Here is a 19,616-nt window from a genome sequence, read left to right on the forward strand (position 1 = left end):
TTCATCCCTCTATCATCCATCCATCCCTCTATCCCTCCATTCATCCCTCTATCATCCATGCATCCATCCCTCCCTCTATCCCTCCCTCCATTCATCCCTCTATCATCCATCCATCCCTCCCTCTATCCCTCCTTTCATCCCTCTATCCCTCCATTAATCCCTCCTTCTATCCCTCCATTCATCCCTCTATTCATCCCTCTATCATCCATCCATCCCTCCCTCTATCCCTCCTTTCATCCCTCTATCCCTCCATTCATCCCTCTATCATCCATCCATCCCTCCCTCTATCCCTCCTTTCATCCCTCTATCCCTCCATTCATCCCTCTATCCCTCCATTCATCCCTCCCTCTATCATCCATCCATCCCTCCCTCTATCCCTCCTTTCATCCCTCTATCCCTCCATTCATCCCTCTATCATCCATCCCTCCCTCTATCATCCATCCATCCCTCCTTCTATCCCTCCATTCATCCCTCCATTCATCCCTCTATCATCCATCCATCCCTCTATCCCTCCTTTCATCCCTCTATCCCTCCATTCATCCCTCTATCATCCATCCATCCCTCCCTCTATCCCTCCTTTCATCCCTCTATCCCTCCATTCATCCCTCTATCCCTCCATTCATCCCTCCCTCTATCATCCATCCATCCCTCTATCCCTCCTTTCATCCCTCTATCCCTCCATTCATCCCTCTATACCTCCATTCATCCCTCCCTCTATCATCCATCCATCCCTCCCTCTATCCCTCCTTTCATCCCTCTATCCCTCCATTCATCCCTCTATCATCCATCCATCCCTCCCTCTATCATCCATCCATCCCTCCCTCTATCCCTCCTTCTATCCCTCCATTCATCCCTCTATCATCCATCTATCCCTCCTTTCATCCCTCTATCCCTCCATTCATCCCTCTATCATCCCTCTATCATCCATCCATCCCTCCCTCTATCCCTCCATTCATCCATCCCTCCATCTATCTTTGCAGCTGAATAACCTGCTTCTGGTGTCTCCCCTGCAGTATAGAGGTCAAGATAACAAAATCTTCCTATTGGTTTCAATAGAGGCAGTAGCTCAGTGGTAAAGCTGCTGCCTTTGAAACAATGAACTCACAGCTCCATGAGTTCGAGTCCCGGCTCCCCCGAAAATCCAGCGCCGATGATAATTTAATTTAATTTATTCACTCCACTGAGGGGAGGAGCCGGGACATCAGCTGTGAGCCGCGGGAGTGCGGGACAGCCCTGATAAATCGTGCAAGTCCCGCAGAATCCGGGACGGTTGGGAGGTATGCAATAGGTAACTTTTACCCTCTATTCATTTTCTTTTCTTTACCCGTTCTCCCTTTCAATGAACTTTGGACAATGATATTATTCCACAGGAATTACTCTGTCATTCACACACTTGTGGCCACCACATTTTCTGAACATCTGGATGCTCCAACAAGAGACATACATTACTACGAAGGTAATTAACACTTCACTTCCCTTAATGGACCTCACTTTTTGATTAGTACTATACTACTACTCAACCCTATAGGCCATTCCCAATTCCCATACCTCTTAGAAGCACATATCGTGATTTTTCTGTTCCAGACTCCCTCATTAGGACCAATACATAGAGATTTCCAGGGCCGGATCCCGCACACCGACATTACCCAGGGTCCTCATAGAGGGTATGTCACAACTGACAACTTCATTGTCCCCCTTTTTTTCTTTTTTTCTTCTTTTCCTTTTTTCCTCTCTTTTCTCCTTTTTCTCTCTTCCTCTATTCTACCTTTTTTCCTAATCCCTCTCTTCTCTTCTCTCACTTGTACTCTCTTCCCCAGCTGTCCCCGTACGGAGGTCTTTACATCCTTACAGCTATCCTACATATTTACCAGGCTGGTTACTCCAGTGTAGGTCAAGGTGAGCATTCTTGCCATGTTCTTCATACCCCACGGTCACTCACGTTATTTCTTTAATCTATATCAACTGAGCATTAGTAGAAAAATAACCAAACAGGTTCTGTGAACCTTGATGCATGAGTTCGTTCCCAGGTTTAAACTGTATGCACTTTCTTTGTACCCTTGTCTCTATGGTTTTGTCAGTATCTATGTTAACTGATGCACAGTTTTAGCCTTGTTTACCTTGATAATGCAGCTATCTATTACAATTGACTGATTTCCTTTTCTTTGTTATGTTTTCATTTCTGTATATGATGTATTTAGCCTGTCCGACCTGATGAAGGCTTGCTAGCCGAAACGTCGACACCTGGCGGACAATTGTATAGCACCGTTTTTCACTTTTTTCACGTTTTGCACTAACAAAATAAAAGAAAAAGGATTTTTGACATCCAATGACTGTCTCCTATCTGGTTTTTGGGAAATAATAGTGTGCCGGAGTTAACCTTTGATTGACTGTCCTATTTCTCCTGAGCACCTATGGGAGGTGATGCGAGGTCATTCCTTCCTTATTGACTGATTTAATTTTTGACCTAGCTCCCTCATTTCCCCAACAAGGCCATTCTTTTTCTGGATCTGCCGATGTCGCAACCCAGCTTCACCACATTCTCTTATAATGAAGAAGAGACAAACACTATAGTATCAAGGGTCACGAAGCCCAGTTCCTTCCTTAATATACCAACTGAGGAAGCCAAGAGAAGGGATCTTGAGAAGGTGCTGCAGAGACACGCATCCCTAGATCTCCATCTGACCACTCTCGCCGAATATCATCGGACCAAGCGCATTCCAAGGGGCCTACGGGTCTCATTAAGACCAACGATCTTCGCAGACAATAATGAGTTCTGTGACAAATTCAAAGCAATTCTAAATAAATGCTCAATGGACATCATCACCCTGACGATCGACTTCCTGCAAAAAGAGGTCGACCAACTTTCCGCTACCATCTCAGCAACCGAAATTCAACTAAAACAAGTCCTATCAGCTACAGATCTTGAACAACTCAAAAAAGAAACCGACGATTATATTTCAAACTTTAGGAGAACATTAGAGGCAAAAAAACGTAACAAGTTCTTTAGAGATCAGGAGGACTACTCCCAGGGGACCGTCTATAAATGGCGCTCAGGGGAGTCCTCCTCCTTCTTACGACGTCCTTCTCGTTATACAGGCTACTCTTCGTCCGGGAGTTCGGATTTCGACACTCGTCCCCAGCGTTAACAACAAAGTTTTTTAGGCCAGCGACGACCTCCAACAAGAAGACGAGGAGGGGATACAGGCGGCAATCGCAATTATCGGGCAGACCGTGTATGGACCAGGTCACAGGTAATGCAAACTTAGTTTACAACATTTCTGCATATAACTTGTCTCCTGCTGAACATTTGGTCCTCCAGAAAGGGCTCACGTTTAGCCCTACTCCAACATACGACACTTTCTCGGTACAACAAGAACTGGATCGGTTTTTCCAATCTATACGACTGAAAGTGCACTTCAACAATGTAAATACTGCTGATAATGTAGATAATGCTACTACGGTCTCTTCTGTAATTTCCCCCTGTTTCTCATTGAAATCTCTACAACTCAAAACACAGAGCTCGTTCATGCCCCCGAGGTCGTTTCATCCAGTTGACTTTTGTCTCACTGGTTTCCAATGACATCGAGGACCTGAATAAACAGATTCACGCCGGCACATTTCGCATCAAAAATAACTTATCCATAGACGAATCCAGAGCCCTAAAAAATTTGAAGGACAATCAAACCATCATTATCAAGCCGGCTGACAAGGGTGGAGCCATTGTTGTCCTTGACCGACAATATTATATTTCAGAAATAATGGGACAACTATCCGATAGGTCCACTTATGAGTCAGTCCCCCACAATCCCACATCTGAGATTGCCTCCTTGATTAAAACCACGGCCCAATATCACTTTGAACAGGGCATTATCGATCATAAATTAAGAGACTTCCTCAGCAACCCACATCCGATTACTCCGGTTTTCTACACACTCCCGAAAGTGCACAAACACCTCACTCGTCCCCCTGGTAGACCTATAGTGGCCTCAACAGACTCGGTCTTTTCCCCATTGGCCCGCACAGTTGAGAAAATTCTTTCACCATTTATCCCTCTGACTCCCTCCTATCTAAAGGACACGTCCCATTTCCTGGAGACATTAACAGATCTACACCAGATTCCACACACGTCTCTACTAGTAACACTCGACGTCAATTCACTGTATACCAGCATAAACCATGAGGATGGCTTGGAGGCGGTACAGTGGTTTTTTGAACAATTCACCACCTTACCAATGGGAAACAGAAAATTCTGTATGGATCTACTCAGGATTATCCTGGAAAGAAATTTCTTTCTATTCCAGGATACATACTATATACAGCGTAGGGGGACCGCGATGGGTTCTAACGTCGCGCCCCCCTACGCTAATATCTTTATGGCCTTCTTCGTGGATAAATACATACATTCCCATCCTTTGGTCTTATGCCATGCCTTGTTATGGCGTCGCTACATTGACGATATCTTCCTGATCTGGGACGGGGGTCTAGATTCTTTACTCTCATTCTTTGAAGATGTCAATAAATATCAAACCGGTCTTACTTTCACCATCAACCACAGTACTGACAAAATTAATTTCTTGGACTGTTGGGTTATTAAAAATAGTGACGGCAGCATCACAACGGATATCTATACTAAACCTACGGACAAGAATAGCCTGCTCCACTATACCAGTAACCATCCCAAACATACAAACAATTCGTTACCAATCAGCCAACACACGAGAGTTGACCGTATAGTGAGCAATAAGGACAATTGCCTGGTTAGACATGATGAAATGAGCAGCAGGTTTCGACAGAGGGGTTATCCTAACAACATAGCTATTAAAACGAGATCTTCATCTCCTAAGCCATTAACACAATCCGACCGTATACCATTGATCAACACATTCCATCCCCTTTCTCCATTGGTTAAAAAAATTGTCTTGAAACATTGGCCACTCCTTGGCCGTTCCTATCCACAAATCAATGAATTCAAGACACCCCCTCTAATCTGTTACAAGAAATCACCAAACATCAGGGACAAACTGGTCCGGGCAGATATAGGCTCCAACCATCACACCCCTAGACAAAAATTCCTCAACAATCCACAGTTTGGCACCTTTCCGTGCCTCAGATGCGCCCAGTGTTCCAACATCACCAAGGGATGCTCTTTTACACATCCCAGAACCGGGAAATCTTTTCCCATCAGGGACTTTTTCACCTGTGACAGCTCCTTCGTTGTATATTACATCAAGTGCCCTTGCGGTCTCGGATATGTTGGGGAGACCACCCAACATATCCGAGACCGCATCATTAAAAACAAATCGGACATTAGATGCGGTCGCACCTTATTACCTATTCCATTCCATTTCATAACAGCAGGCCATAGGATTTCACAACTCAAATTTCAGGTCATAGACCAGGTGGGCACTAACCGTAGAGGTGGTGATAGGATCAAAATCCTTCGGGAAAGGGAAGCTCGATGGATCCATACTCTCGGCACCCTTGAGCCTCACGGTCTAAACCGGAGGTATGAACAGGTTTTTTAACAATCCTCCCCTAGTAACCACTACCACATAATCCTGTCCCTTTCCTATGATCTACCATATGTTACTTGATGTATACGCTGATATATGTATGTGCACATGTGTATCCATTTCATTCCTCCAAGTACTTATAGGTGCCTGTATATAGATGCCCATATATCTATATATGTATTTGCATATAATTGCGGTCATCCTAGGTATGGGATTTATAGTGTTGTCATTTTATGCGCAATTTGTTTACTGTTCCCCATTAACATTAATGGTTAATGTGACTAATTATGCTGAGATTACTATTTCCACTAAATAATTTTGTAATATAGTTCCTATGTATATATGTGATTATTCACTATACAGAATCCTAATTCCTGTTTTCTATATTACAGAACTAGCATCACTTTGTGACAACCATATCCAGCCTGTCACATACCCCTGCACTGAAAACGCGATCTCTATACCTGGATCCTCCACTAACACGGTCATGTGACTCACTAACACGCCTCCCTTGTCACGTGCGCTCCAAAATTCACTTCCGCGTTCCACCGGCAGCAATAACGCGCTCTCTACTATAAACACCGGATCTATCACTCGCGCATGCGCAGTGCACCACGACCATCATGCACCGCGTCAGAGTGAAACCGGAAGTGACGCCGCGGCACTTTTCATGTTAAAAGGACGCTTCCCCCTTCATCACATACTCCACAGGACGAGCGATCTACCTCTGCGGCACCACAGGCTCATGGTAAGGTGACTCACCTTGACTTTACTGGACCCACACCATTACCTTAAGATATGTGTTCACCGACTCCCTTTTGTCCCTAGCCAGTTACCTTGACTCCTTCCATGCCCACGGACTTTCCTCCAGGCCATTCCTTCAAGGTCATTAGGTAACTTCATTCGTGCTTTTTCCCTGTATTCCCTCCTCTATCTTATTCCCTTGACTTCACAGTCACCATGTTACTATCCCTATTTTCTCTTATGTAGCCGAAAGTGACAATCAGGCATAAACACCCTAACTGCAAGCGTGAGCTCTGGACTCTGTCTCTATACCATAGGAGCTTCACTCTGCATGATTTCCTATAAGGGCAATGGTCTCCTAATTCTACGGACCTTCTCCCGGGCTACACCACTGAAGCCATTAGGTAACATGTCTTCCATTTTCCTTCCCCCTACCTCCCCCCTACTCCTTGCTCTATAGTTACCTAAAATCACCCTGATGTAATCCCATTTTTGTACAGCCTAATAACTATCCCTTGACTCCGACGAGTCCTGGACGCGGATCCATGCTGTAGGAACTATCCTTAACAGTCCTATGAGTACAGTATTCCACATATCTTACAGCTGACTATATTACCAAGCCAATAGGTAACTTTTACCCTCTATTCATTTTCTTTTCTTTACCCGTTCTCCCTTTCAATGAACTTTGGACAATGATATTATTCCACAGGAATTACTCTGTCATTCACACACTTGTGGCCACCACATTTTCTGAACATCTGGATGCTCCAACAAGAGACATACATTACTACGAAGGTAATTAACACTTCACTTCCCTTAATGGACCTCACTTTTTGATTAGTACTATACTACTACTCAACCCTATAGGCCATTCCCAATTCCCATACCTCTTAGAAGCACATATCCTGATTTTTCTGTTCCAGACTCCCTCATTAGGACCAATACATAGAGATTTCCAGGGCCGGATCCCGCACAACGACATTACCCAGGGTCCTCATAGAGGGTATGTCACAACTGACAACTTCATTGTCCCCCTTTTTTTCTTCTTTTCCTTTTTTCCTCTCTTTTCTCCTTTTTCTCTCTTCCTCTATTCTACCTTTTTTCCTAATCCCTCTCTTCTCTTCTCACTTGTACTCTCTTCTCCAGCTGTCCCCGTACGGAGGTCTTTACATCCTTACAGCTATCCTACATATTTACCAGGCTGGTTACTCCAGTGTAGGTCAAGGTGAGCATTCTTGCCATGTTCTTCATACCCCACGGTCACTCACGTTATTTCTTTAATCTATATCAACTGAGCATTAGTAGAAAAATAACCAAACAGGTTCTGTGAACCTTGATGCATGAGTTCGTTCCCAGGTTTAAACTGTATGCACTTTCTTTGTACCCTTGTCTCTATGGTTTTGTCAGTATCTATGTTAACTGATGCACAGTTTTAGCCTTGTTTACCTTGATAATGCAGCTATCTATTACAATTGACTGATTTCCTTTTCTTTGTTTTGTTTTCATTTCTGTATATGATGTATTTAGCCTGTCCGACCTGATGAAGGCTTGCTAGCCGAAACGTCGACACCTGGCGGACAATTGTATAGCACCGTTTTTCACTTTTTTCACGTTTTGCACTAACAAAATAAAAGAAAAAGGATTTTTGACATCCAATGACTGTCTCCTATCTGGTTTTTGGGAAATAATAGTGTGCCGGAGTTAACCTTTGATTGTCTCCCTGCAGTCCACACTGGACAGCGCCACAGACGACTGGGGCATCAAGGTGGAGCGTGTGGAGATTAAAGACGTGAAGTTACCGGTGCAGCTGCAGAGGGCGATGGCGGCAGAAGCGGAGGCTGCACGCGAAGCCAGGGCCAAGGTACAAGCTACAGCAGCACAGAGGATTTCAGGCGATTGTTTCCAGTGTCTTCTGAACTATGCGAGCTGCTGGAGAACAAGTATCTCCACATTCATCAGGGCACATCCCCCTCACCAGCAGACAACTATTCCCATCATTTCATCGCCCAATTTCCCCCCAACCCACACGTCATACAGGGCAGATCCCCCAGAGTATCCCCTCCCTCGCCCATCACATGACCCGCCGGTTATTTCCAGCTTCGGGCATTGTCCCAGTACATACCAGTCCTTACTGGGAAGCTGCGGAATCAGTAGGGACAGCAGCTCCCGGACATTGAGCAGATCTGGCTCCAAACGCAGCCTGAAAACAAGCAAGATCTGTCCCTGCAGATTAACCCTTCCCCCATCCCGGCCAATGTCTGATAGCTGCACCCTGAGAGCACAGAACGCAGAAGCCGACGACACGCAGCGATCACACGCCAGTCACAATCCGGCACAGGGCTATATACTCACTGTATACAGGCAAGAGTGGGGGAGCAGGAGCTAAAGACCTCATCCCCCTGGAGCCACCACTAGGGGGAGCTCCCTGTATACAGAGATACATGATAAGATCCTGTCTGCAGCCACCACTAGGGGGAGCTCCCTGTATACAGAGATACATAAGATCCTGTCTGCAGCCACCACTAGGGGGAGCTCCCTGTATACAGAGATACATGATAAGATCCTGTCTGCAGTCACCACTAGGGGGAGCTCCCTGTATACAGAGATACATGATAAGATCCTGTCTGCAGCCACCACTAGGGGGAGGTCCCTGTATACAGAGATACATGATAAGATTCTGTCTGCAGCCACCACTAGGAGGCGCTCTCTGCTTATATATAGCACTCTTTGACCTCTGGGTTTGGCCGTGTATTAACCCTATAATACACGTCTCTCCACAGGTAATCGCCGCAGAAGGTGAAATGAATGCGTCTCGGGCCCTGAAAGAAGCCTCCATAGTGATCACAGAGTCCCCGGCGGCTTTGCAGTTACGTTACCTTCAGACGCTGACCACCATCGCTGCGGAGAAGAACTCCACCATCGTCTTCCCTCTCCCCATCGATATGCTGCAGGGAATCATGTCCGGCCGCAAGTAAAGCAAAGTCATCATCATGGCCAGCAAACACTTGCTGATCCAGCCTCAGTATCTCTTTGACCCTTCCCACTTGTTAAGAGGAAAACTTTGTCATATTGGCTTCCAAGATGTCTCTGCCGACTCTTGCTTTGCTTCCCTGTTTCTGTTCAAAAGATACAAAGTCCATTGATCTCCTGCCACCAGTGTCAGTTGGATAGCATTAATCCTGGTCAGATCTTCTAGCATTACATGAACTCAGGTCACCTCTTTTTGGGGGTCAGCTGCAAGCTGGCTCCACTTCTGTTCAGGCACCTCACCAGCACTTGTCCTTGACGTACAGTGTCCAGTCTTTGGGGAACTAGGAGTCCAGGTATCTCTTCTCTTCCTTTTGGAGGCCTGACCTGCACCTCCACTCTTTCCAGTGGTACCTGGGCCTAGACCAGCATGGCGAGCACTGTCAGTCTCAAGGGCAAAAAGACAGAGTTGGGGGCACGTCCTAGAGGTCTGGAGACCGTGGGTAGCTTTTGAATCCGACTGACTCAGATATGCTGCTTGATTGTTTTTTTTGCATGAGTAACGCTGTGCCACCCAGGTTGACCACGCCCTCGTCATCTGTCTGGCAGAATCTATCCCATCTCTTCTAGAATGTTCATTCTCAAGAGTCACGGTCGGTTCACCTCTACCAGAGCCTTCTACCACCATGATCCCTTTTCGTTCTAGCTTCTGTTCACTGGCACATATCTTCATCCATACCCCCCACCCCGCGTCGGGGATAGGTAACTGATTAGCAGCCATCAGTAGTATGTTTGGCACTTTTCTGGAGCAGGTTGCCTCTGGGAGATGTCATCGGAAGTAGTCTTTAGACATGGTAGTCACCTTGGAGCCCACATCTATTAAAGGGAACCTGTCATCAGAAATTTCGCCCAAAAGCTAAAAGATTCCCCCTCTGCAGCTCCTGGGCTGCATTCTAGGAAGGTCCCTGTTATTATTGTGCCCCATGTGAGACCAAAATAAAGCCTTTATAAAGTTCTACCTTTTTGTATGCAGCTTCTGTAAATCTGTCACGGGGGCGGGCTCTCTGCCGTCCGTTATTTTGCCCCCTGGTCCTGTATGCCGCCCCCATCGCTCCTTTCCATATCTGATGCACCGCCCACTGCTCCAGCCATCCCCGCGCATGCCCAGTGCCAGTCTCACGGGACTGAGCAGTGTGACCGCTAGTGACGTGTGCGCAGACAAGTGATTATGGGCGGGACTGTGACTGTTATCAGCAAGTACCCGCCCATAATCTCGTGAGCGCGCAAACCTCTCCAGCGGTCACACTGTGCTCAGAGTAGATGCTAGACTGTATGGGCTGCTTCCAGGGATGACGTCCCTTTGTCATGTGATAGGGGCGTGTTCAAAATACTATCACATGACAAAGGGACGTCATCCCTGGAAGCAGCCCATACAGTCTAGCATCTACACTGAGCTCAGTGTGACCGCTGGAGAGGTTTGCGCGCTCACGAGATTATGGGCGGGTACTTGCTGATAACAGTCACAGTCCCGCCCATAATCACTTGCCTGCGCACACGTCACCAGCGGTCACACTGCTCAGTCCTGTGAGACTGGCACTGGGCATGCGCGGGGATGGCTGGAGCAGTGGGCGGTGCATCAGATATGGAAAGGAGCGATGGGGGCGGCATACAGGACCAGGGGGCAGAATAACGGACGCCAGAGAGCCCGCCCCCATGACAGATTTACAGAAGCTGCATACAAAAAGGTAGAACTTTATAAAGTCTTTATTTTGGTCTCACATGGGGCACAATAATAACAGGGACCTTCCTAGAATGCAGCCCAGGAGCTGCAGAGGGGGAATCTTTTAGCTTTTGGGAGAAATTTCTGATGACAGGTTCCCTTTAAACACTGGATTTTCCTTCCATTAAACTCACGTTACGGGTCTATTAGAAACTATACCTCCGAATCTTCATCTTCCACACCAGGCATGTCAAACCCCACGGTGGGATCCTCTGAGCACTTGTAAGAGGAGATCATTGTGAGGACATTATGGTTCAGGTCTTCCTTCTGGTCGCCCTTGAATCTTCTCTGTAATGAAAACCTCCATGCTGGCTTCATCCATCGTCTCTAGGAACCAGGACAGAGATGAGATTTAGCCCAACCCCCGGATTCCAGTTTGTGGAACGGCCGATGAGAAGATGCCGCTGTGGGGTATGCGCTCTTATCCATATGGTTCCAGAAGAGGTGGCCGATCATCTCTGCCTCTATCACAGAGGCTGGAGCTGAAGCTGGAGGGCAGAGGCCACACCACACGGGGAGCTTAACCTTTATATATGTCAATGGTAAAATCATTCTCTGAAAACAATTAATGAAGAAGAAAGTGAAAACCGGGAACGGAGCGTGAAATAATGAAAAAAGAAGTTGGTGTTATTTTTATAGCGGCCGGCGGAGACGAGTTGCTATGGAGACCAGCGTACGTAGATTAGTGTCAGTCTTGCTCGTCATCGCTCTTGTACGGCGCCGCTAATCACCATCGTATTCATGAGGCGGAGTCCAAACATGGGGTCATGTATGGTGAAAAGACGTCGTATCATGTCCCACCTGGAAACGGCGGGAAGACAGAGAGCCCGACCTACGACCATGGTGCAGCGGAACTTGACACGTATGGCGGACAGAAGAGCAGCTTCACCCCCACGTCAGAAAAGGCAGAGAGCCCGACCTACGACCATGGCACAGCATGGCACGTATGGCGGACAGAAGAGCAGCTTCATCCCCACGTCAGAGAAGGCAAAGAGCCCGACCTACGACCATGGTACGCAATATAGACACTGCACTCTCTATTCAAAAAACGAGGTATACAAAGACCAACAAATTCGTTTTTGTTCAAAAGGTTTTTTTATATTTTTATTTTTAATTTTTCAATGCTATAGGAAAATAGAAAAGTGGTAATAATACATATGGTGGGACGTTTCGGCCATAACACTGGCCTTCTTCACGCCGTATTACACTGTAAAAAGGGCAGAATAAGACAAGATCAATATACAAAGAAGGGAGGGGAAAAGGGGATAGTTTACATATAGATACATATATACATTTTTAGGCAATTCTTTCTATCAACAAAGAACCTATTTCCATGTCATTGTCTAATCCTTGGACGTATGACATGTAACTTTATACAGTAAGTTACTAAAGGTGTATCAGTATAAGGCAGGACAATGGCGACAATAGCAAAAGGTGACAAAATAGCACCTACCTCCATAGAAGTGGGGGAACTAGTGTCCAATAGGTGAAAGGAGTGTGTACAGGGAAAGTTAGAGTAGGGGAACACCCTAGGTATTGTTTTTCTAATGGTCACGAGAGGCAAAACCTGCAAATAAAGGTAAACAGTTGAGATTGGAGTATATGGAACCCCTGACTAAGGTATGTATACTCGGATGAGCATACCTGGTGGATAAAAAATCTCAGGGTGTAATTGCTCTGGAGAGGTCTATTGGGTACAACAGCGGAACATTTAAGATTATGGTTTCTGAAAAAATGAGATAAAGAGTCAAAGTGAGTTTATCTAAAAGGGATTTTCAGTTAAGTATCCACAGAGTTTATAGTGGATAGACCAGCTACCTTGTAGTATTGCATAACCTTAATCCAGTAATTACTGGAATGGTGTAGAGACCTATTCTGGATGTAATATTTTCAGTTATGGTGTCACGTTTTATGTCCTATAGAGCAAGGAACATGTATAGTTAAAAGGTGCATTGGAACTATAGAAAAAGGTTATAAAAAGAAGAAAGCGATACCTTTTTGGACTCCACATATGAAGTACAACTATCAGCATGTACTGTAAAAGTCTTTACAATGTGTAGTTCCTATAAAGAGATATAGGTAGAGCTAATTCAGGACGACTTAAAGGTACAGCTCCCCTACATTATACATTAAAGGTCACAAGGACATATAATAATCCTGAATTAGCTCTACCTATATCTCTTTATAGGAACTACACATTGTAAAGACTTTTACAGTACATGCTGATAGTTGTACTTCATATGTGGAGTCCAAAAAGGTATCGCTTTCTTCTTTTTATAACCTTTTTCTATAGTTCCAATGCACCTTTTAACTATACATGTTCCTTGCTCTATAGGACATAAAACGTGACACCATAACTGAAAATATTACATCCAGAATAGGTCTCTACACCATTCCAGTAATTACTGGATTAAGGTTATGCAATACTACAAGGTAGCTGGTCTATCCACTATAAACTCTGTGGATACTTAACTGAAAATCCCTTTTAGATAAACTCACTTTGACTCTTTATCTCATTTTTTCAGAAACCATAATCTTAAATGTTCCGCTGTTGTACCCAATAGACCTCTCCAGAGCAATTACACCCTGAGATTTTTTATCCACCAGGTATGCTCATCCGAGTATACATACCTTAGTCAGGGGTTCCATATACTCCAATCTCAACTGTTTACCTTTATTTGCAGGTTTTGCCTCTCGTGACCATTAGAAAAACAATACCTAGGGTGTTCCCCTACTCTAACTTTCCCTGTACACACTCCTTTCACCTATTGGACACTAGTTCCCCCACTTCTATGGAGGTAGGTGCTATTTTGTCACCTTTTGCTATTGTCGCCATTGTCCTGCCTTATACTGATACACCTTTAGTAACTTACTGTATAAAGTTACATGTCATACGTCCAAGGATTAGACAATGACATGGAAATAGGTTCTTTGTTGATAGAAAGAATTGCCTAAAAATGTATATATGTATCTATATGTAAACTATCCCCTTTTCCCCTCCCCTCTTTGTATATTGATCTTGTCTTATTCTGCCCTTTTTACAGTGTAATACGGCGTGAAGAAGGCCAGTGTTATGGCCGAAACGTCCCACCATATGTATTATTACCACTTTTCTATTTTCCTATAGCATTGAAAAATTAAAAATAAAAATATAAAAAAACCTTTTGAACAAAAACGAATTTGTTGGTCTTTGTATACCTTGTTTTTTGAATAGAGAGTGCAGTGTCTATATTGCATACGATAGTCTGGACCCTGGTCCACTCACTAGCACCTCCAAACCCACCAATAGCTGAGTGCACACCATATATTTCTAGTTTACGTACTTGTCTTGGTGTATTGCACCAGCCTTTTCCATGTCTTTGGACACTTTTGCATATGATGATACTACCTGTAACAATATACTATCCCAAGTTACTAATTCCACTGAATTCCTCAAGACCCCAATCAGAGAGGTTAGGTCTAGAGACTGGGAAAAGGAGAATCGCACATTAATTTCCCTCGATCTCCATTGTACCACCCTAGCAGAATACTTTAGACAAAGTTGTATCCCAAGAGGCCTTAGATGCAATTTGAGACCCACTCTTTTTTCAAACAACGAGGACTATTGTAAAAAGTACCAACAAATTTTGAATAAATGTTCCTTGGATATAATTGTTCTAACTATAGAACATCTCCAAATTGCCATTAAAGAATCTAAGGACAAAATAACAACCATAGAATCCCAATTAGCTGATAGCCTGACCCCTGGAGACCTTGCTTCCTTCAGAAAGAAGGCGGACGATACCCTTAGAGAATTTAAGAAAAACCTAGAGGATAAGAAAAGACAAACATTTCAGAGAGATACTGACGACTATCTGCAAAATAGAGTTTACAGATGGAAAGATTGGCAAACAAACAACATACGCCAATGGAGAAGACCACCGAACTATCATTCAGCGTCATCCGGAAGCGAATCCAGTGGCAGCAATACGAGTTCAGCACCTTTTTTAGGACTTGGAAAAAGAAAACCAAACCAACGAGGAGGTCGAGGAGGGGGAGGCGGAGACTGGGCAATGACCTTGAGATCACAGGTAAGGGTCCCAATTTAGTTATTAACATTTCCGACTACACCCTGGCACCAGATGAATTAGCCGTATTAAACAAAGGGCTCACCTTTTGCCCTACACCTAAGTGGGATTCTTTTACCTTGGAAAGTGATGTTCAGAGGTTCTACAGATCCATTAGGCTAAAAACTCACTTCGGCACCAATCCCTCACAGGCTAGGAACCCACCGACACCATCTAATGAGACTAATATTAGAACACTAGGTCTATATAATCCTAGTTCTTTTATGCCACCCAAAACCAATCACGCAGTGGAAACTTTCATATCACTGGTTGACCGTGATATTAAAGATAATATCCATGAACATAAACTGGGATTCTACCCGACACATAGTAATATTAGTAAATCTGAAAAACTGGCTATAACCACATTGAGGAACAATAAAATGATAACCCTCAAGCCGGCTGATAAAGGAGGGGCAATTGTGATTCTGAATACACATGATTACATAAAAGAAGTGAAACGCCAACTTGATGATACTACCACTTACCAAAAAATACCATTTGATCCAGTTTTCAGAATCCAACACAAAATCCAGAATTTGCTGACCATTTACCAGGACAAAGGCACTATTGATTCCTCTACTCGTTCCTTTCTAACTAAAACACATCCTATAACTCCCGTTTTCTATGTATTACCCAAAATACATAAATCACTCACAAACCCCCCCGGTCGACCTATCGTAGCATCCACCGAGTCCATCCTCTCACCCCTTTCCATCTACCTCGAGAAAATACTCACCCCTCTGACTAAAAAGACCAGGTCATTTATATTGGATACTAATAGTTTTCTTCAAAAAATTAGAAGTATAGGCTCAATATCTCCAAACAATCTCCTCTGCACATGGGACGTTGCCAGCCTTTATACTTCTATCTCACACGCTAAAGGTATCAAGGCGACCAAATTGGCATTAGATGACACTAACTTAAAACAAGACACAGTCGACTTCATTATGGCTCTTTTGGAACTGGTCCTAAATGAGAATTACTTTCTATTTAAGGATGATTTCTATATTCAATGCCATGGGACCGCGATGGGATCTAATGTAGCCCCGGCGTATGCAAACCTTTTCATGGACTTCTTTGAGAATCGATATATCTATTCCTCCCCGTCATTTGATGAACTGGCCCTTCTATGGGTCCGTTACATCGACGATGTCTTCTGCATCTGGCAGGGTGACATTACGAGCCTGTTAAACTTTGATAACTACATCAATAGTATATGGCCGGAGATAAAATTCACACTGAACCATCACCCAAGGGAAATTAATTTCCTCGATACATGTATAAGAAAAGATGACACGGGTCTTCTATCATCTGACCTGTACCGCAAGCCCACCGACCGCAATTGCATGCTTCTGTACAACAGCTGCCACCCTAAATCCACTAAAAACAGCTTACCAAGGTCACAGTTTAAAAGGATCACCCGTATAGTCTCAGATGACACCACCAGAGAACAGAGACTGGAAGAGATGACTGATAAGTTCCTGACACGGAACTACCCTGAGTCTTTACTAAGAGCAGAAAAGGAAAGGGCACTTCTTCCTACCCCCTTAGGAGAAGAGACTATTAAGTATGACAGGATCCCATTTGTACATACACACCACCCCTCCATGCCCTTAATATACAATATTATTCATCGACACTGGCCACTGCTCAAAAAGGCTTACCCTGATATAGGATCATTCATTCTTCCCCCACTAATGTGTAAAAGGAAACCACCAAATATAAAAGACTCCCTGGTCAAAGCAGATGTGGGCAGTGACAAATCCAATACCCAAAGACTTCTGGCGCCTAAACGAACTGGCACCTTTCCATGCCTTAGTTGCGCCTCCTGCTCTAATGTGATCAAGGGTGACCATTTTGTGCACCCCAGATCTGGCAAAAGCTTTCACATCAAAGAACATTTTACGTGCGAAAGCAATTTTGTAATATACCTAATTAAATGTCCCTGTGGTTTACTATATGTCGGGGAAACCACGCAGCATGTAGGTGACAGAATTGCTAGCCACAAATCCACGATTAGATGTGGGAAATTATGGCTTCCCATTCCTTCTCATTTTCATGAGGCCAGGCATAGTGTGGCGCAATTACGGTTCCAGGTCATCGACAGAGTACACAGGCCTAGACGTGGCGGTAACCACATAGAACTTTTGAAAAAACGGGAAAGTTTCTGGATTTATAAACTCGAAACCCTAGCACCCAAAGGGCTCAATAGAGAAATTGATTGGCCTACTTAAACTGTATATATCAATATACGTTCCCTTTTTCTATAAGACATCTGAGTTCTAATTTTCTTGTAATTCTTTACAGAAAAACTAAGAAAAACTTCTACCACCATTTCTGCCTCCACTGCGCACTCACTGTTAGATGGTAAAGTATATACTGGCACCACTATAGATTGTTATAGACACTATACTGTTCTCGCACTTCATAGCATATTGGGACCCTTATGTTTTGTGCATTAACCATTTTCCTTTGTAGGTCACAAGGAGAACGTATATGTGATACTATCATGATACATGTTTTGTGCTAGAATATGGCTAGGACTAAGTACCTGTTCGCAGCTTATATATCCTTGTTTGCTAAAGTTTTTACTGTACATGCACAATTTGATACAAGTATACTTTTCTGCGTTATACCTGCTATCTCCGATTCCCCTCTCTTAGCCCTCAACATCCTACTACCTATTAAATGGACACAAACATCTACATATAAAGGAAAAGCGTCTTCCCAGTACGATTATCTCACTAAGTACTAAAAACCGCTAACTACGCAGGCGCCGGCCCCTCTATCATATACCTAACGGTACTGCATTTACACTAATACGAGCGCACTACGCTACTGCGCATGCGCCGGCGTCTGACGTGACTTCCGGTTTTCGGAAGTAAATAGCCGGCGGGCACAGTCCCCTATTGCAGCAGCCACAGTCTGGGAAGACGGCCTTCCAAGGTAGGATGCGACATGACACCCCCCCCCCCCCCATCTGGGTTCACCTACTCCTCCATATGCTATAATTTACTAATCTGACCTTTCATTCCATAGAGGGACACCCTAAATCGCCCTATACACACCTCCTGAGTAAGGATAATACAGGTAATGCATATTATGCTGAACAACTCTATGAGATCAGTGTCTGCATGACCCAATACCTGTTTCCAATCCTGATACACATTACCTCTTCCAGATAATAGCAAGTTTTTCTCTGCATACTCCTCTTTTCTGCAAGTGGTGGTAAATATTCTGGACGACTTAAAGGTACAGCTCCCCTACATTATACATTAAAGGTCACAAGCACATATAATAATCCTGAATTAGCTCTACCTATATCTCTTTATAGGAACTACACATTGTAAAGACTTTTACAGTACATGCTGATAGTTGTACTTCATATGTGGAGTCCAAAAAGGTATCGCTTTCTTCTTTTTATAACCTTTTTCTATAGTTCCAATGCACCTTTTAACTATACATGTTCCTTGCTCTATAGGACATAAAACGTGACACCATAACTGAAAATATTACATCCAGAATAGGTCTCTACACCATTCCAGTAATTACTGGATTAAGGTTATGCAATACTACAAGGTAGCTGGTCTATCCACTATAAACTCTGTGGATACTTAACTGAAAATCCCTTTTAGATAAACTCACTTTGACTCTTTATCTCATTTTTTCAGAAACCATAATCTTAAATGTTCCGCTGTTGTACCCAATAGACCTCTCCAGAGCAATTACACCCTGAGATTTTTTATCCACCAGGTATGCTCATCCGAGTATACATACCTTAGTCAGGGGTTCCATATACTCCAATCTCAACTGTTTACCTTTATTTGCAGGTTTTGCCTCTCGTGACCATTAGAAAAACAATACCTAGGGTGTTCCCCTACTCTAACTTTCCCTGTACACACTCCTTTCACCTATTGGACACTAGTTCCCTTACTTCTATGGAGGTAGGTGCTATTTTGTCACCTTTTGCTATTGTCGCCATTGTCCTGCCTTATACTGATACACCTTTAGTAACTTACTGTATAAAGTTACATGTCATACGTCCAAGGATTAGACAATGACATGGAAATAGGTTCTTTGTTGATAGAAAGAATTGCCTAAAAATGTATATATGTATCTATATGTAAACTATCCCCTTTTCCCCTCCCCTCTTTGTATATTGATCTTGTCTTATTCTGCCCTTTTTACAGTGTAATACGGCGTGAAGAAGGCCAGTGTTATGGCCGAAACGTCCCACCATATGTATTATTACCACTTTTCTATTTTCCTATAGCATTGAAAAATTAAAAATAAAAATCTAAAAAAACCTTTTGAACAAAAACGAATTTGTTGGTCTTTGTATACCTCGTTTTTTGAATAGAGAGTGCAGTGTCTATATTGCATACGATAGTCTGGACCCTGGTCCACTCACTAGCACCTCCAAACCCACCAATAGCTGAGTGCACACCATATATTTCTAGTTTACGACCATGGTACAGCGGAATGTGACACGTATGGCAGACA

General features: G+C 43.9%; 2 protein-coding genes and 1 long non-coding RNA gene across 3 annotated transcripts in view; all 3 read left to right on the plus strand.

Annotated features, from left to right (window-relative positions):
- Positions 1-10,109, plus strand: part of LOC142255233 (stomatin) — a 49,750-nt gene extending 39,641 nt beyond the window's left edge. Inside the window, exons 6-7 of the mRNA XM_075326756.1 lie at positions 7,984-8,118; positions 9,038-10,109. Coding sequence (XP_075182871.1) covers positions 7,984-8,118; positions 9,038-9,232 — 330 coding nt within the window. The 3' untranslated portion in view covers positions 9,233-10,109. The remainder of the gene's footprint in view (positions 1-7,983; positions 8,119-9,037) is intronic.
- LOC142255236 (uncharacterized) lies at positions 670-7,975 on the plus strand. The gene is made up of 12 exons (XR_012727384.1): positions 670-1,456; positions 1,585-1,664; positions 1,818-1,896; positions 2,199-3,251; positions 5,906-6,261; positions 6,342-6,406; positions 6,504-6,661; positions 6,758-6,884; positions 6,967-7,052; positions 7,181-7,260; positions 7,404-7,482; positions 7,785-7,975. It is a non-coding gene; the product is annotated as an uncharacterized LOC142255236 (long non-coding RNA).
- Positions 10,110-14,173: 4,064 nt separating the features above from the next.
- On the plus strand, positions 14,174-19,396 carry LOC142254902 (uncharacterized). The gene is made up of 9 exons (XM_075326257.1): positions 14,174-15,074; positions 17,421-17,480; positions 18,153-18,203; positions 18,295-18,365; positions 18,448-18,516; positions 18,595-18,692; positions 18,785-18,866; positions 18,944-19,057; positions 19,304-19,396. Exons 1-9 carry the CDS (start codon positions 14,879-14,881, stop codon positions 19,316-19,318), a joined length of 756 nt encoding a protein of 251 aa, XP_075182372.1. The 5' UTR covers positions 14,174-14,878; the 3' UTR covers positions 19,319-19,396.
- The last annotated feature ends 220 nt before the right edge of the window (positions 19,397-19,616 follow it).

Source organism: Anomaloglossus baeobatrachus, chromosome 10 (genome assembly GCF_048569485.1).
Source record: "Anomaloglossus baeobatrachus isolate aAnoBae1 chromosome 10, aAnoBae1.hap1, whole genome shotgun sequence".
NCBI classification, from domain to species: domain Eukaryota; kingdom Metazoa; phylum Chordata; class Amphibia; order Anura; family Aromobatidae; genus Anomaloglossus; species Anomaloglossus baeobatrachus.

Excerpts from the sequence above, each read along its gene's own strand:
- LOC142254902 (XM_075326257.1), top strand. The coding sequence starts at position 14,879 with ATGGAAAGATTGGCAAACAAACAACATACGCCAATGGAGAAGACCACC. Across the intron at positions 18,366-18,447 it reads ATATTCTGGACGACTTAAAG|GAACTACACATTGTAAAGAC; the intron begins GTACAGCTCCCC and ends ATCTCTTTATAG. Across the intron at positions 18,693-18,784 it reads AGGTTATGCAATACTACAAG|AAACCATAATCTTAAATGTT; the intron begins GTAGCTGGTCTA and ends TCATTTTTTCAG.